At 40.8% G+C, this 15,879-nt stretch overlaps 1 protein-coding gene across 4 annotated transcripts in view; it reads right to left on the minus strand.

The window, feature by feature from the left end:
* Positions 1-4,882: 4,882 nt before the first annotated feature.
* Positions 4,883-15,879, minus strand: part of GHR (growth hormone receptor) — a 309,732-nt gene continuing 298,735 nt past the window's right edge. For all 4 annotated transcript variants that reach the window (XM_066602762.1, XM_066602763.1, XM_066602764.1 and 1 more), the window contains one exon: positions 4,883-12,921. In XM_066602762.1, the coding sequence (XP_066458859.1) occupies positions 11,974-12,921 (948 nt within the window). In that variant the 3' untranslated portion in view covers positions 4,883-11,973. The remainder of the gene's footprint in view (positions 12,922-15,879) is intronic.

Below are 15,879 nucleotides of genomic sequence, written 5' to 3' on the forward strand. Positions count from 1 at the left end.
TACAGTGGGAAGTACATACCAGATCACAATACTATGGAAACATCAATTTAGATTATGAACTCATGCACCACCTGCAATAAATATATTTGTTACTAGTCACAGAAGTAAGACTCTGAAGTTAAATTTTCATAAGTGGTAAAATGGGTCAACCAGGGTCATATACGTAAAATACCAGGGTTGGTTAATTTTTTCACTGTGGTCCCACACATGTAAGTTCCCATGGTGGATTGTAGTCTAGAGGTCCTCAACACTACAGGAAATTGTATCAGACAATATGAACAAATATGAAATCCATTCCTTTTGAATGAATTTATTCACAAATGAAAAAAAATGGCAACATGTTCCATTTTGGTGATGCCTTACCCACTATTTTCAATGGGAACTTGCAAAAAATTGCATGACACTCGCATGCCGTGCAATGCGATGTTTCGATCTAAAGTCAATGGGAAACACCTGCGATCCTATCATGCACGTGAGGATCGCTATTTCACAGAAACGATGCAATGTGTTTTTAATCAGAAATTCTTTGTATTGCTGTGAAAAAGGCAATTGTTAGGTGGATTCACAACTGGCTGAGAGATCGTACTCACAGAGTGGTCATATATGGCTGCAGATCCAATTGAAAGAATGTGTCAAGTGGGCTATCACCATTAATAAATGATCTGGAGGAGGAAATTTTGGGGAAAACTGATCACGTTTGCAAACGACACAAAGCTAGAAGGGATAGCTAACACTAGAGAAAAGAGAGAGAGAGAATGTATTCAAAAAGATCTAGATAAGCTTCAACAGTGGGTGATGACTAACAGAACGGTATTTAATAGAGATGAGCGAACGTACTCGGATAAGCACTACTCGTCCGAGTAATGTGCTTTATCCGAGTATCTCTCCGCTCGTCCTGAAAGATTCGGGGCGCTCCGCTGCTGACAGGTGAGTCGCAGCGGGGAGCGGGGCAGAGCGGGCGGGAGAGAAGGAGAGAAAGATCTCCCCTCCGTTCCTCCCCGCTCTCCCCTGCAGCTCCCCGCTCCGCAGCGCGTCCCGAATCTTTCAGGACGAGCGGGGAGGTACTCGGATAAAGCACATTACTCGGACGAGTAGTGCTTATCCGAGTACGTTCGCTCATCTCTAGTATTTAACAAAAAGAAATACAAGGTCCAACATCTGGGCAAGAAAAATGAAAAAAAGCACATACAGAATGGGAGGAATTTAGCTAAGCAGCAGCACATGTGAAAAAGACTTGGGTATACTAATAGACCACAGACTGAACATGAGTCAGCAATGTGATGCAGCAGCAAAAAAAGCAAACGCAATTCTGGGATGTATTAAGAGAAGGATAGAGTCTAGATCACATGAGGTAATTATCCCCCTCTACTCTTCCTTAGTCAGACCTCATCTGGAATACTGTGTCCAGTTCTGGGCACCCCAATTTAGAAAAGACATCTACAAACTGGAGCAAGATCAGAGATCTGGGAATGTTCAGCTTGCAAAAAAGAAGACTGAGAGGAAACTTAATAGCAGTCTATAAATATCTGAAGGGCTGTCACAGTGCAGAGGGATCTCATTTGTACAAGGAAATACTAAAAGCAATGGGATAAAACCAAAAGGGGAAGAGACACAGATTAGATATTAGAGAGAACTTTCTGACAGTGAGGGTGATCAATGAGTGGAACAGGTTACCACAGGAGGCGGTGAGTTCTCCTTCAATGGAAATCTTCAAACAAAGGCTGGACAGACATCCATCTGGGATGATTTAGTGAACTCTGCATTGAGCAGGAGGTTGGACCCGAAGACTCTGCAGGTCCCTTTCAACTCTACCATTCTATGATATCCTGCAGATTTTCTCGGTCTGATATCGCGCTTGCCCGTGTGCATGTAGCCTTACTTTAAGATGAGCTGCTGTGTACGTAAGGTGTATTGCAGCGTGCATTAGGTAAAAGTGTATGAGTAGGTCCACTTATAGCAGAAATGTTGCTGAATTTACGTGCAAAATTTCAGCACAGAAAATCTGCAGTAGTTAATAGTAGCAGCAAAGTGGATGCGTTTTAATCAAATCTCATCCACAAGCTAAGAAAAAAAATACACTCAAAACCCTCAGGATGTCGATTTATGCTGTGAATCTCAGTGTCAATTTCGCCTTTTGCTATACAAATCTCTTGCAAATCAATCGCACTTCCAGACCGAAATCGACATAATTTTTTACCACTATGGATTTTCTCGTTTGGCCATCCTCTATGTATATGTGAAAATGTTTTCAGATGTTTGGGTCATAATTTCTAAGCCAGTAATGTAGGGTCCACTCACACCTGCGCTGGGCTCTGTTATGGCTTTTGGTCTCTGTTCCATTTTTTGAGAAGAGAAATAAAATAAAAAGAGAAATAAACTGATCCATTTTTTCACCCATTGATTTAAATAAGTTTTTCTTTTTTTATAAAAACGAAGCAAACAGCTTTCAGTTTGCTTTCGTTCTGTTTTTTTAACTATACAAATAGCGCTAACAGCACAGAACAGCGAGACGGAAGGCCCTAATGGAGCCCTAAGCAGGTCTGAGTTTGCCATTAGTCTAGATTTGCACCATGTTTTCAAATGTACCAAGTACTACAGAACAAGAGGATTCCACTGTATGTCAGCTATATGCTGTTTTTGTTGGATTCGTTTTTTTTCCTATATACAGTACTGGTAATGGATATATTTTTCTTCTGACAAAGACAAATGTAAGCTGTTCTCATATTTATGCAGTAAGCTTAGTACTGGTATCATTTATGCAGTAAGCTTTGTTCTGGTACTGTATTAATGTAGTAAACCTCTATTCTTGGACCATATCTATGCAGTAAGCTTTGTTCTGGTACTGTATTAATGTAGTAAACCTCGATTCTTGTACCATATCTATGCAGTAAGCTTTGTTCTTGTACTGTATTAATGTAGTAAACCTCGATTCTTGTACCATATCTATGCAGTAAGCTTAGTTCTTTTACCATACCTATGTAAAAATTGGTTCCAAAATGGTACTGATAGTAAGCTGTGCAACAAGCTTGATTCTCGTACCGTATCTATGTAGTAAGCTTGGTTCTGTTACTGTATGCAGTAGGCTCAGTTCTAGCACTCTATGTAATAAGCTCGGTTCTATTATCGTATGTATGTAATAAGCTTAGTTCTGATTTTGTATCTATGTAGTAAGCTTGGTTTTATTATTATATTTATGTAGCGAATTTGGTTCTGTTACCGTATCTACATATATACAGTTTGCCTATCACCTTCTGCTCTCATTTAGCTTTCCTGTGAGCTATATTGATGGTTTAAAGGGGTTGTCCCGCGCTGAAACGGGTTTTTTTTTTCAATAGGCCCCCCGTTCGGCGCGAGACAAACCCGATGCAGGGGTTTAAAAAAAAAAAAAACGGATAGTACTTACCTGAATCCCCGCGCTCCGGTGATTTCTTATTTACCTTGCGAAGATGGCCGCCGGGATCTTCACCCACGGTGGACCGCAGGTCTTCTCCCATGGTGCACCGTGGGCTCTGTGCATTCCATTGCCGATTCCGGCCTCCTGATTGGCTGGAATCGGCACACGTGACGGGGCGGAGCTACGAGGAGCAGCTCTCCAGCATGACCGGCCCCATTCAGAAGGGAGAAGACCGGACTGCACAAGCACGTCTAATCGGGAGATTAGACGCTGAAATTAGACGGCACCATGGAGACTGGGACACTAGCAACGGAGCAGGTAAGTGAATAACTTCTGTTTGGCTCATATTTAATGCACGATGTATATTACAAAGTGCATTAATATGGCAATACAGAAGTGTATACCCCCACTTGCTTTCGCGGGACAACCCCTTTAAATATCTGAGTAACATAGAAAAAAGCTGCTCTTCAGGATATTGCAAACTGCTCAATTTAGTTCAATCCTAATTCAACAGTAAGGGTGCTTTTACACGGGACGACTTGTTGGGCCCAGATGACCGACAGGCCATCACAGCGATGATCTTTCCTGTGCTTGTACACACGAACAAGCATCGATAGTAAATGGAGACGGAGCGAATCGGGGACCGTTCTGGCCCATCTCCATTCACAGTAAACAGGCAGTCGTTCATCTTGAATGACTGCCTTTTTACACAGGCCGATCCATTGTTCAGTTTTATGCATGCAGAAATTGAAAGACTAACGAATTTATCTTGCTGATTGCGGGAATCTGAACAACTTCTTGGCCTTTTGAAAAGTGCCCTAAAACTGAACATGCATTCTTATTGTATAGATGGAAGATTGGCTCTCAGAATCCATTCCACTGGTGGGTCCTAGGTACCCCAGTCCGACACTGCTAATGAGTCGTCTGGATCTGCTGTATTGGCAGGTTCAGATGACTGAACTTTGTGTATGCGGATCTTTATGGGTGTTGTCTTCTTCTGGATCAACACTACAGAATAATAGATTAAAGTTGTTTAGATTTTCTTCTGCCTATTTTGAAACTTATTACCATTGTTTCCCCGAAAATAAGACAGTGTCTTATATTAATTTTTGTTCAAAAAGGTTTAACCTTTTTACATGTATAGCTGCCTGGACACTATTTAAATTAACTTTTAATAATTAACTGTTAGCAGGGCTTAAATTTGGAGTAGGGCTTATATTTCGAGCATCCTCAAAAAGCCTGAAAAATCATTTTGCATCCTCAAAAATTCAGGAAAATCATGCTATGTTCTATTTTCAGGGAAACAGGGTATGTACTGTAGTTATACAGTATGTCGCTACATGTTTACCAATCAGATGGAACGTCCCTCGCCTACTGTATTTCACATTACATGAGGGGATGGAAAATGATATACTCATTAATTAAAACCAGAGTCTATGTTTTTTAATATCCATTATTTTATTAGAAACAACGCTTGAGATAATAAACTTCCAAGAAAATAAATTTATTAAATCTGAAAGAACAAAAAAAAGAGAACACAGAAATAACGATGAGAAACATCAAATAGAAATTGAAATACACATTGTAATGACTTATAATGGCTTGTGTAACCAGAGAAGTACCAAACTGACATTTGGAAATTGATTGAGGTATTTAACTATTTTTGGCTAGAAAACCTTACATAGCGTAATAGACTTTGTCATAATAAAATAGATACTTTCTTTGAGGATCTGTTCAATGGAAATGCTTTGGGGGCTAATTTTTGCTTTTTTTAAAGTTTAAAACATTCCCTGGAAAGCTCCAGTAGCAATCATGTATCGTGCCGCATACCATTGAGGCTAGTGATTGGCTGCAGTGGTCATGTGGGTTATATAGTCACATCACAGCTGCAGCCAAGTAAATAAAGCCTGGCGGGGAGGACTAGAGCTGCAGCGCTGGAGCTGCAAGTGATTCAATGGGTGAGTATACCTACTTTTTGTTTTTTAACATAGTTCCGGCTTTGGGAACATTTTTGAGCACCCATTTAATTACTCCTGTACTGCTCTTAGGATTGATTGTTTGATCCTGCACATTATTGGGCAAATTTACTAATATTGCCTAATCAGTCTTAAAATGCACCAGTTTTATCACAGTGGCTCATGCTGATTGATAAACCTGGCATATCTTTAGACTGTCTAGTACAACTTTATGCCAACCTATTAGTTGGCTTAGTTTGCACCAAATGTGGCACAATTTTTGATGCATGATTTTGCATTTAGACCACACCCCTTTTCCACAAAGCCACGCCCTTTGTCAGATGGGGAAAAAAAGTATCCACAAGTCCCTAAAATACATAATTGTGGTGCAAAGCATATAAGACAATTTTTTAGGAATTTGGACTAGAAAAATGTTGAATTTTCAATAGTAAATTTGCCCTTTATGTGTCGATGATTATATTCTAATCCCCCGCCTGCACGGTGTACAGTAGCAGAATATGTTGGTTTTGTCATCTCAATAATAATTTAATAAAGTTTTTTCAAATGTAGAAAGTTGTTGGCAACGAGACAGCCACCGAGACATTTCGACTGAACAGATCCGTTAGAGTCCAGCATGAATAATATTCATCATAACACTAAATAATATGGTTGTAAGACAAATTTAGCAGCAAGTTAGTAGCTATTTACCATTACTACCTGAAAGGCATGAAATTTATAATACATATTTAGAATTAATTTGTAATGCTGGCTGAATTGTATGATCAGTCCTCCTCATTTACACACATAGCTTACTGAATTGTACCAGTGTCAGTGGTACAAAATGCCAGTTCATCCAGTACAATTGAAGAATCATTCTTGTGCATTCCAATATCGGCGAAACAATACCTGACATTCTTTATGAAACACAATTCCCACCAGCTATAGAGCAGCTGCCGACACTTTATGGGGTCTCTCTCGTCAGGCTCTGATTAGATTTTACTTGCAAGGCTAGATCGTACATTATGTGATATTTGAAAAGAACCGTACAGTCCCACATAGTCCCTATTAGTTTTGTGAAGACCCGATTCTCCACAGTATAATGCTTTCCATACAAGGAAGTGAATGTCTGGTTTTCAGCATGCATGTAACAACCCACTGCATTGACAGGGTCCGTCCCAGTTGTTTACTCCTCCTGGACTTCTATTTCACTTTCATGTTTCTCCATAATGTACCATACAGAAAATTAAATATAGCCATACACCAAGATAGATACTCTTTAAGGGCTATGAACACCTTTCCACTCTTTTTTTTTTAAATCAATGTGGTTTTGAAAATGAATACTTTTTGTAATTGGTTGTCATTAAAAATTTCTGAGCATTTGATGTCCAGGCTTGTATTGTATTTGCAAGGCACTGCAGACTGGAGAACTGAAATCTTAGCAAATTCTGTCAGTCGGAATTAACTGAAGGGCTTTTATCAGCTCATTTTCTAGACTTCTCCCCTGTCGTGAATGGACATTCACTGCCTTTCCACTGAACTATTACAGAGGGCTGTATGACAATGCTGGGGGATGATGGAGGAGATCAGGAGGACAGAGGGCAAAGAAAGCTACAATTACAAAGAGCTGTAATTCACTCCAGGTGAATTTTCTGCTCTTATCAGCCGTGAGGAGGAACAGAACCAGCAGCTACTCAGAGACAGAATGAGATAGACTGAGGGATAACTGTGTAGTATTAAGAGGGTGTGTTCATGCTACACAGCTTTGAAAAAGGAGAAGCTTGCCCACGTAACGGAAAAAAAACACCCCTGTGCCAGAAACTTGAAGAGCCTGAAAATTATGTATGAGGATTTCTAATTGCATGCAAAAGAAAACTCAATACAAAACCACTGATAAGTGCATCATTTTTTGCAGGCACTTAGTAAGATATGTATACATTGATTTTTCATGCACAAAGATTTCCATAGCCTTTAAAGGGGTTGTCATAAATTGCGAGTCAGGCTTCTAAAACAGCCAGCAATTACCTGTCACTGGATGGGAAAGTCGTTGCCAGCAATGCATTTTACCTACAGTACACAACTATGTAATAAATACATTGACAGGACAGGACTTCCAGAGCTCGTTTTGGTATGAAGGAGCTGCCTATACGACATAGGCCTTTTGGGTTGTTTTAGTAAGACAACCCATTTAAAGAGTTTGCCAATGGATCCTGACAGTTCATAAGGAGCCAGAGATATCTCTGAGGCACTTCATAGCTAGAAATCAGGATGTCTGACTGATTTTAGTGAAGCAGTGGCAAATTCATATATGGTTTTCAGCAAAAAGAAAAGCTGTTTTTTGCTTAATGGCAAGTGCATTTTAAATCATGGCTGACTTTATGACACATCAACTAAAATTGTCCATAGATATTAGCTGCTGGGTGAAGGATTATTCAGTCAGCAATAATTATCCCCAGTATCTAGAGATGAGCGAGTATACTCGCTAAGGCACATTACTCGAGCGAGTAGTGCCTTAGCCGAGTATCTCCCCGCTCGTCTCTAAAGAGTCAGGGGCCGGCGCAGGTAACAGGTGAGTTGCAGCGGGGAGCGGGGGGGAGAGAGGGAGAGAGAGATCTCCCCTCCGTTCCTCCCCGCTCTCCCTCGCCGCTCCCCACCGGCCCCCGAATCTTTAGAGACGAGCGGGGAGATACTCAGCTAAGGCACTACTCGCTCGAGTAATGTGCCTTAGCGAGCATACTCGCTCATCTCTACCAGTATCACAAAAGCATGTACCTTGGCCTCAGCTAATCAACATTTGTATCAATAGTGAGAGATAAGTGGCTGTAAGACGCCTCCTTGTCTCCTAGAGAAATAATAGAACTGAACCCAATTTGCCCATTCCTTGTTCCTCTAGAAAACAGCCATCTGATGGCCAGAAGGTTTGGAATACTCAAGACAGAAATGAATGGCCACTTTATTTCGACCCCCAAATCACTAAGCCAGCCATGCTTCAAATCTGAACTGCTAAAAACTGATGGGAATTGTAGTACAACCGTAGCATCGGGTACATTGTACTTATCCACAACATTAAATACGCTGTCTTTTCATTGCATTGCCTTACACGTTAACACACCTATACTTAACACGCAATTTAGTTTGTGCTGTCTAGTAACCTAAATTAAGATTGTACATGTACAAAACCATTCTATGCTACTGATATGTCACACTTCTAAAACTTTCCCCAATCTAGAAGGAAAGGAAGAAGAAAACAAATTCATGATTTTTTTTTTCCATTAAACTATACCACTTAATAACATTAAACATGTAACCAAATTCCCTGTGTATTCGTGTAAATTACAAAGTACACATAAGCTGCATATTCACCATTGTGTGATTCACTGATACTGAAAAAGTATTTGGCCCAGTTCATAGAAAAGGAACAAAAAAAGAAATAATGAACCTAGTAAGTAGGGAAAACTCATCATTCATTTACCTTCCTTCTCATTCACTAATGGATATCTTTTCTAATACTGTAGGAGATCCACATTGGCCAAAGAGAACTTACACTGGAAGGGGGTTTCCTACTAAATATATTTATTCCCTATCTACAGGATAGGAAAATCTATGATTGCTGGGGTCTGACTCCTGGGACCCCCAGCAATCTCAGGAATGGCACTGCCTGAATGACCCATGTGAATGGAGCGTTAGTGTGCATGCCTAACTACACCTCGATTCATTTCTACGGGGTACAGGAAAATCGATAAGCTCGGTTATCTCCTAAATACCATAGCAGTGAATGAATTGGTGGTCACGCTGCTCTATTCATATGAGGCATTTTGGATGCGCCATTCTCAGGAGTGCTGGTGTGGACTCCAGCAAAGCAACATTTATCCCATAACTTGTGGGAAAACCCGTTTAAGGTTAAAATATAACTTTTATAGAATTCCTTGTAGCTAAAAGTGCCCATACACATTAGACTAAAGTTGATGAAAATGGACTGTTTTGATGAGAATGATCATTCATCAGGTGAAATTTAGCAAAATTGAAGGTGAACGTTAGCCGAACGATGACCGACTGTCATCGTCTGTAAGCAAGTTAGCCATACTTGAATTTCTGTTCAGTAGTACATAGATGATTCTTCCTTGAAAAAAAGTTCCCAAAAAGATAATTTGTCCTTAAGGCACCTTTACACGGTAGATTGTCAGGCACATAAGCACACCATAGCTGTCCCAATGACTATCGTTCCATGCTTTCACACAGAAGTGGTAGTCAGAGAATGGAGGCAGAGTGGGCTTGAGATCTCTTCCAGCCACCTACCTCCATTCACTACAAACAGGCAGTCACTCAAAGATTGAGTGACTCCTGTTAAAACTGAGCATCCAGCGACTATTGAGTGACTTCTTGCTCAGTGCCTTGTTAAGCGATTATTATTCGAGTGACTATCAGCCCGTGTATAGCTTGACTGGCTAGAACGGCCAAAATGATATAAAATGTAAATAGCTGTATCGGCGAAACGACCGTTCCCCATATGATCGTTTGTTTGCTTGTTTAAGGGTTGTTAAACCATTAGCCTACTTCTATCTAATGTGTTTGGCTACTTTAAGGGTCCTGAGACCATGTAAAGAAATATAACAGAAATCTGAAATAAAGAGTCAGTTTTGAGATAAATAGTATATTAAAATACAGAAACCATGTTCTCAAGTTTAGTATATGCAAAGGGAATGTCCACCCTTGAACAGTATTGAATGACTGCAGGGTCGGCCACTGGCGTAACTATAGGGGTTGTAGGGGATGTAGTTGCACCCGGGCCCAGGAGCCTTGAGGGGCCCATAAGGCCTCTCTCCTCCATATAGGGAGCCCAGTACTATGAATAAAGCATTATAGTTGGGGGCCCTGTTGCAGAATTTCCATTGGGTCCCAAGAGTTTCATATTATGCCTCTGCGTTGAGAAGATGGGGGACCCTAAGATAAACTTTTGCACCCGGGTCCATGAGCCTTTAGCTACGCCCCTGGGGTAAGCCTATGTGAGGCTTGTCCTTAGTCTCTAACCACAGAGACACATAAGTTTTGTTTGTTTTGATGTTAGAAGAACTGGTGCTAATAAAATGGTTGCAAAGGTGGACATGCCCATTTTTTATACCATACGTATCTACGTACGTCTCCTACGGGGTTCTTCTAATGATAAATACCATTAGTAATAGTTCTCCGGTTTCTGTCTGATCTAGAACTACTACAGCCTTTAGCTAACCTTCATGACAGCTAGAGCTAGTCAATATCTGGCAGGCCAAAAAAAGCTGTCCAGAGAGAAATAAAAAGGGCCACAAAATCTCTACACACTAGATTGAGTGTCTACTTCATGTATGAAATCTTTCCATAGTCTAGGAAAATAGTGTATTTAATGAATTTCTATATAATCCATAGAGTCTGTATATACATCTACAGCACACAGTGATTTCACGTTTCAGGCTTTTCGATGTAAAAATATACTCTGTAAAAAACATTTGGGATCTGCATTCACTGAGTCACATTGTATAAACGAGTAGCGGCAAAGTTGGCAGAATAGTCAGGTTTATAGTGTAGGCGGCGCTATATAATTCATGCGTTAAATTCTTACTATCATAAAATATCAGCTCAAACGTAATTTTCTGTGTTGAAATCGGCTCAAAAGTAACTTTTTGTGTTTCCATACTAAACCTAGTCTGCCCCGTGTAGTGTCATTAATAACCTAGTCACGCTGTCTATGATATAATGCAATAAGCAATTGCATTATAGAAAATGTAATTAGCCATTGTCATCATGACTAATTAATGTCAACTTTTAGACAACTACAATTAGGGTTCCTTGACGAGCATGCATCTTATATAGCTATCATCGGGAAGGGTTGTATTATTTGGTGATCAATAGGATCCAAAAACCTGGGGTCTGCACAACCAATCTAGCTACATTACAGTATTATGGTGGAGTAGGACCAAAAATGAAGACAATGTAGGTCCATCCATGCTTTAAGAAACAATTCACATGCATTAACTCGACTTCTGGCTCTTCAACAGCATCTAAAAACATCATTGGACAGCATCTCTACTCAAAGATGACCTTCGGTTGGAAGGAGCTGCTAAGGTTTGTTTTTGCATAACTTGAGTTTTGTTCTTCAAACTCTCACCTACTTGATATTTTTTGGCTATAGTACTCTAACGAGGATGCTATTTTGGCCTTTTCCAACTATACTTACAGTCTGGATGACTTCACTAGGTCATAATGGAAACCAATACACCAAGGAGACTTCTAATGACCAGTAGGTGTGCTCTCAAGTTGAGCCATTCCTTCAATATGAAAAGTAACATGATATAATGACTATAATCAGGCAGACATACAACACCGAATAATGATGACACGTATATGTTGGATCGGTTGATACAATGTGGATAGTGTCTCAAGGTGACGGTTGAGCAGTAGCTATAAACAGACTACCCTATGCTACACTTCATCACGTAAATGAAATAATTTGATAGACATTTTGGCATTTTTACACTGAATATATTAGCGTAAGCTTTACGAGATAAACACAACTAAAAGCTTGTAGGCAATGTTTTTTTTTTTGGTTGCACCATACAAGCCCATGCTCTGCAATTTCAAAAATAAAAAAATGCATTATGGCATCACGTTGTTCACTTGATCTGTGGACATGTAGCCACATGGTTGTAGAAATTCCTTGCCTGGCGGAGCAGTAGTGTTAAGCACAAGGTTTTGTGGTGAGTTTACTATGTGAACAGAGGTATAGTCAGCCACAGGGGTCTCGTAGCTCGAAGGTTTTTCTGTGGCACGAGAGCTCATGGTGGCAGCTGTAAGGCTTTCAGGGGTGAAGTAGCTATCCACGGTAGGATTCTGCTGAACACTTTGTGAGGCTTCTACTGGGAAATTCACAGCACAGAATGCCATCACTGCGGTATCACATACGTAAGAATTGTCCACGTTGAGGTTTGTTGGATGTTGGATGGCTGGTTCGTTGCATTCTTCGTTCTCCATCTTCATTCTTTGACCTGGTGAAAGAAGAAGCCTTCCAGCTGGTGTAATATCACTTACAAGGGCATAAAAATCCATACTTGGCTTTGAACCGATGCTGCTTAGTTGGGTCTTAGCAGTGACATTCGCCTCGTCACCAAGTAATGGACAAACTTTACCTTCTTCCGGTTTTGTGCTCATCCTTTCTGTATTTGGCATTTGGGAATTTGCAGGCACGCCTCCACTGTTTGATTTTTTACTAAGGCACAGGAGATCTGCTTGGCTATCTTTCGTATTCTGAGATTGTCCAGTATCTGAGGTTTCATCGCTCGTGTCGCTGTGTCCGAAATCTGTTTCGGGAATATCTGGTTCGCAGCAGCTGGCCCGGCCAGAGTCGTCATCCTTAACACCCAGGCAACCGTGGGCCTTAGGGTATTCTTCTGCTAAAAGCCGGTCAGTATCAGTGCCTTCATTCTTCTCTTCCTGCTCATCAAGGTCAAGCTCAATATATTCCACCCAAGGATCATCACAGTATAGCTGCTGCTTGTAGCTGTCGTGACTAGCAAGTATTGAGCTGACTTCATCCAACTTTCCTTTCTGTTCAAAAGACAGAACATATTATGAATATTCACGTGATGTGACAACAGATGGGGAAAGTGACATTTACAAGATTACAACTAGTACTTATTTACAATTACTGCTCATTAAAGCAATAATGATTGAATGAGTGCATTTCTGGCTTCACGACTCGCTCTCTAATCATATCATGAACTCCCTTGGCATAAACAAGCAAAAATTAACTTGTCATAGACTGACTGTCAAAGTTACGATAAATTTGGGAAATAAGAAGGCAACCAGTGATATGAATGACATCTAAGATTCTTGTCTGCTCCTTACACAATAGTCAAGATTTCTCCCGTGCGCCCCCCATACTCTGCAACTAACTACCTACATCACCTTCAAAACCTTGCAAAGCAACCAGAAAACCCGCCTCTACAGGAAAGCCTACTGCAGCCCTCCTCAGCTTCTACCCTCACCTACTATCTCCATCCTCTCTCCCTTTGTACCAGTCTGTTACTCATTTAGTCATGTTTATTCTTGTTTTTTCTTTGTTATGTACTAAAACTTTTTTCTTCACTACAAGCATCCGGGGATTAATAGTGCTTTCAATATAAATAATATCTGAGCACACCGGCACTCAATGCACTATATATTACAGATACATGGAAACAAAAAGTTGGACCATCCAACAAGATCTTCTGAATTACAAATCAATAGTTGGAATTAATTGTGTTGATGAAATAAAATGCACATCTATGAATGTTTTCCACTGACATGTCTCTAAATACTAACTGTATAGACATCACATTCTAATTATACTGAGACTAATGGAGCTGTTTAGCTCTTCCTGCAGAAGTAGTTCGTTTCAGGCCTTCTTCACATGACCGTATATATGCAGCTATTTAGCTGCGTCCAAAAATCGGGCAAAAATCCAGACCATCTGAAGCATTCATATGAGCGATTTTTAGCCACGTAAAAAAAAAAAAAAAAAAAAAAAATCACACCATTTTTAGTCAACGATTTTATACACTGCGTCCAAAAACAGGTCTTGCCCTAACATTGGCCGAGATACGCTGGAAGCTCCAATAGACTTCTATGAAGGCAGAAAAAAAGGGAGGGGGAGGGAGTTTACCTACGTCCAACGCTGGGGAAAGAAGACAGTTGGCTCTATTTAAGCATTAACCCTTTCCAATCCACTGTCTGGCGTCTAAAGACATTCTGATTGAAGGCTGTACAGCTTCCGATGTCGGAAGATGTCCAGCAGGCTATTCTTACTGTATATTACTGGCCGCTCTGTTGTCAGGGGCCTCTCCAGCATGTCCCATACCGCAGTACTGGCTTTAGCCAGCAGATGGCGTCATTGTATAATGGCAGAAAGAGAAAGCCCCCTAGGAAACCCTGAATCCAAAATTGGATTGCAAAGGGTTAACAGTCATTCCAAGGATTTCTGCATACGAGATGTTTCCACGCTGAAACATATTTTTTTGCCAAATGCTGCAGCCACTCATGTGTATGGCAGCAAATATGCAGCTAAACATCAGGACTTGATCACGGCTATTTTTCATTTATGCGATTTTTCAGCACGTATGGCCACACGTAAAAATGCATACAGCCGTGTGAAAGAGGCCTCAGGGTGGTTTGTCACCTGCGCCCAGGGTTCCCCTTTCCTGTTTCGTTCAGGGAGCAGGAAAAGGAATCCGCGCAGCCAAATGGATCCATTTCAGGACAGAACCGAACAGTGCCAGACAGACCCTATTGACTATAATGGGTCGTTTTGGTTTCCGCTCAGGTGCCCAGCTTTTGGACGAAATAAAAAGTGATGCATATAGCACTTTGTCTTCCGGTATTATGGGCTGGATCTGCAAAGCAGATGTAAAACCGGCCTTGGGGCGCTTTTACATGCACTGCAATTTGCTGCATAGTTTGCTGCCACAAAAATTTGCACCAAAATCTGAATGTCTAAATCCCGATTTTAATGCAGAATTGATGGCAAGATTAAGCCAATTTCGATTTCACATCAAAATCTTCATGTTAGACATGTTTACAAATCAATAAGGGAGCGCTCCAGAGGGAAGGTAGAGTGAAATATAGCTTAGGTGGAATAACACTGGGTGTCAAAGTAGATAAAAAATGGGTTGTCTCATCCAGCGTACCAGAGTCACCCTTGGTTAAGGGTGCTCTAGTACGTCCACAGTCCCGGTGTGCAAAGAGTAAAGTTAACAAACGCTGGTCCTCAGGACATCCGGTGGTGGAGAGCATCAATGGGAATCCAAATATGGGAATATCGGAGGATAAAAACAGCAAGGGTACAGCAAAGGTCAAAGCCTAAAAAAAAACAGTGCTCTAGGTAATAAACTAGATATTGGTACATTGTGAAGAACTTACTTCACAGGGGTGCCTCACATGAGTTCACCCCTGGTCCAGTAAAGCTATAAGGTACCATGTCCAGGTCCGGTAGCAAGGAGATTGTGAAAGCCACAGTATAGTTACAGGTGCTTTAATCAGAGAAGGAAGGTACATGCGATGTGTTTCGGCTTATAGGTGATCCGAAACGCGTCGTATGTACTTTCCTTCTCTGATTAAAGCACCTGTAACTACACTGTGGCTTTCACAATCTCTTTGCTGCCGGACCAGGACATGGTACCTTATAGCTTTACTGGACTAGGGGTGCACTCATCTGAGGCACCCCTGTGAAGTAAGTTCTTCACAGTGAACCAATATCTAGTTTACTACGTGGAGTGCTGGATTTTTTAGGCTTTGACCTTTGCTGTAACTTTCATGTTAGACATGTAGATTTTGGTGAGGAGTTTTTCGTATTGGCGGCAAATTCCATGATGTGTGAAAGCATCCTTAAGATGGATTTACACTGGACAACCATCGTCCAAATAGTCGCTACAGTGAGTTCATAGTGATGGAACAATTGTTTGTGTGTTGTTACATAAAGACATCTTTGTTCAGTAGTCTTTCCATTTTGTAGAAGAGAAAGTAGAGAGA

Source organism: Eleutherodactylus coqui, chromosome 5 (genome assembly GCF_035609145.1).
Source record: "Eleutherodactylus coqui strain aEleCoq1 chromosome 5, aEleCoq1.hap1, whole genome shotgun sequence".
NCBI lineage: Eukaryota > Metazoa > Chordata > Amphibia > Anura > Eleutherodactylidae > Eleutherodactylus > Eleutherodactylus coqui.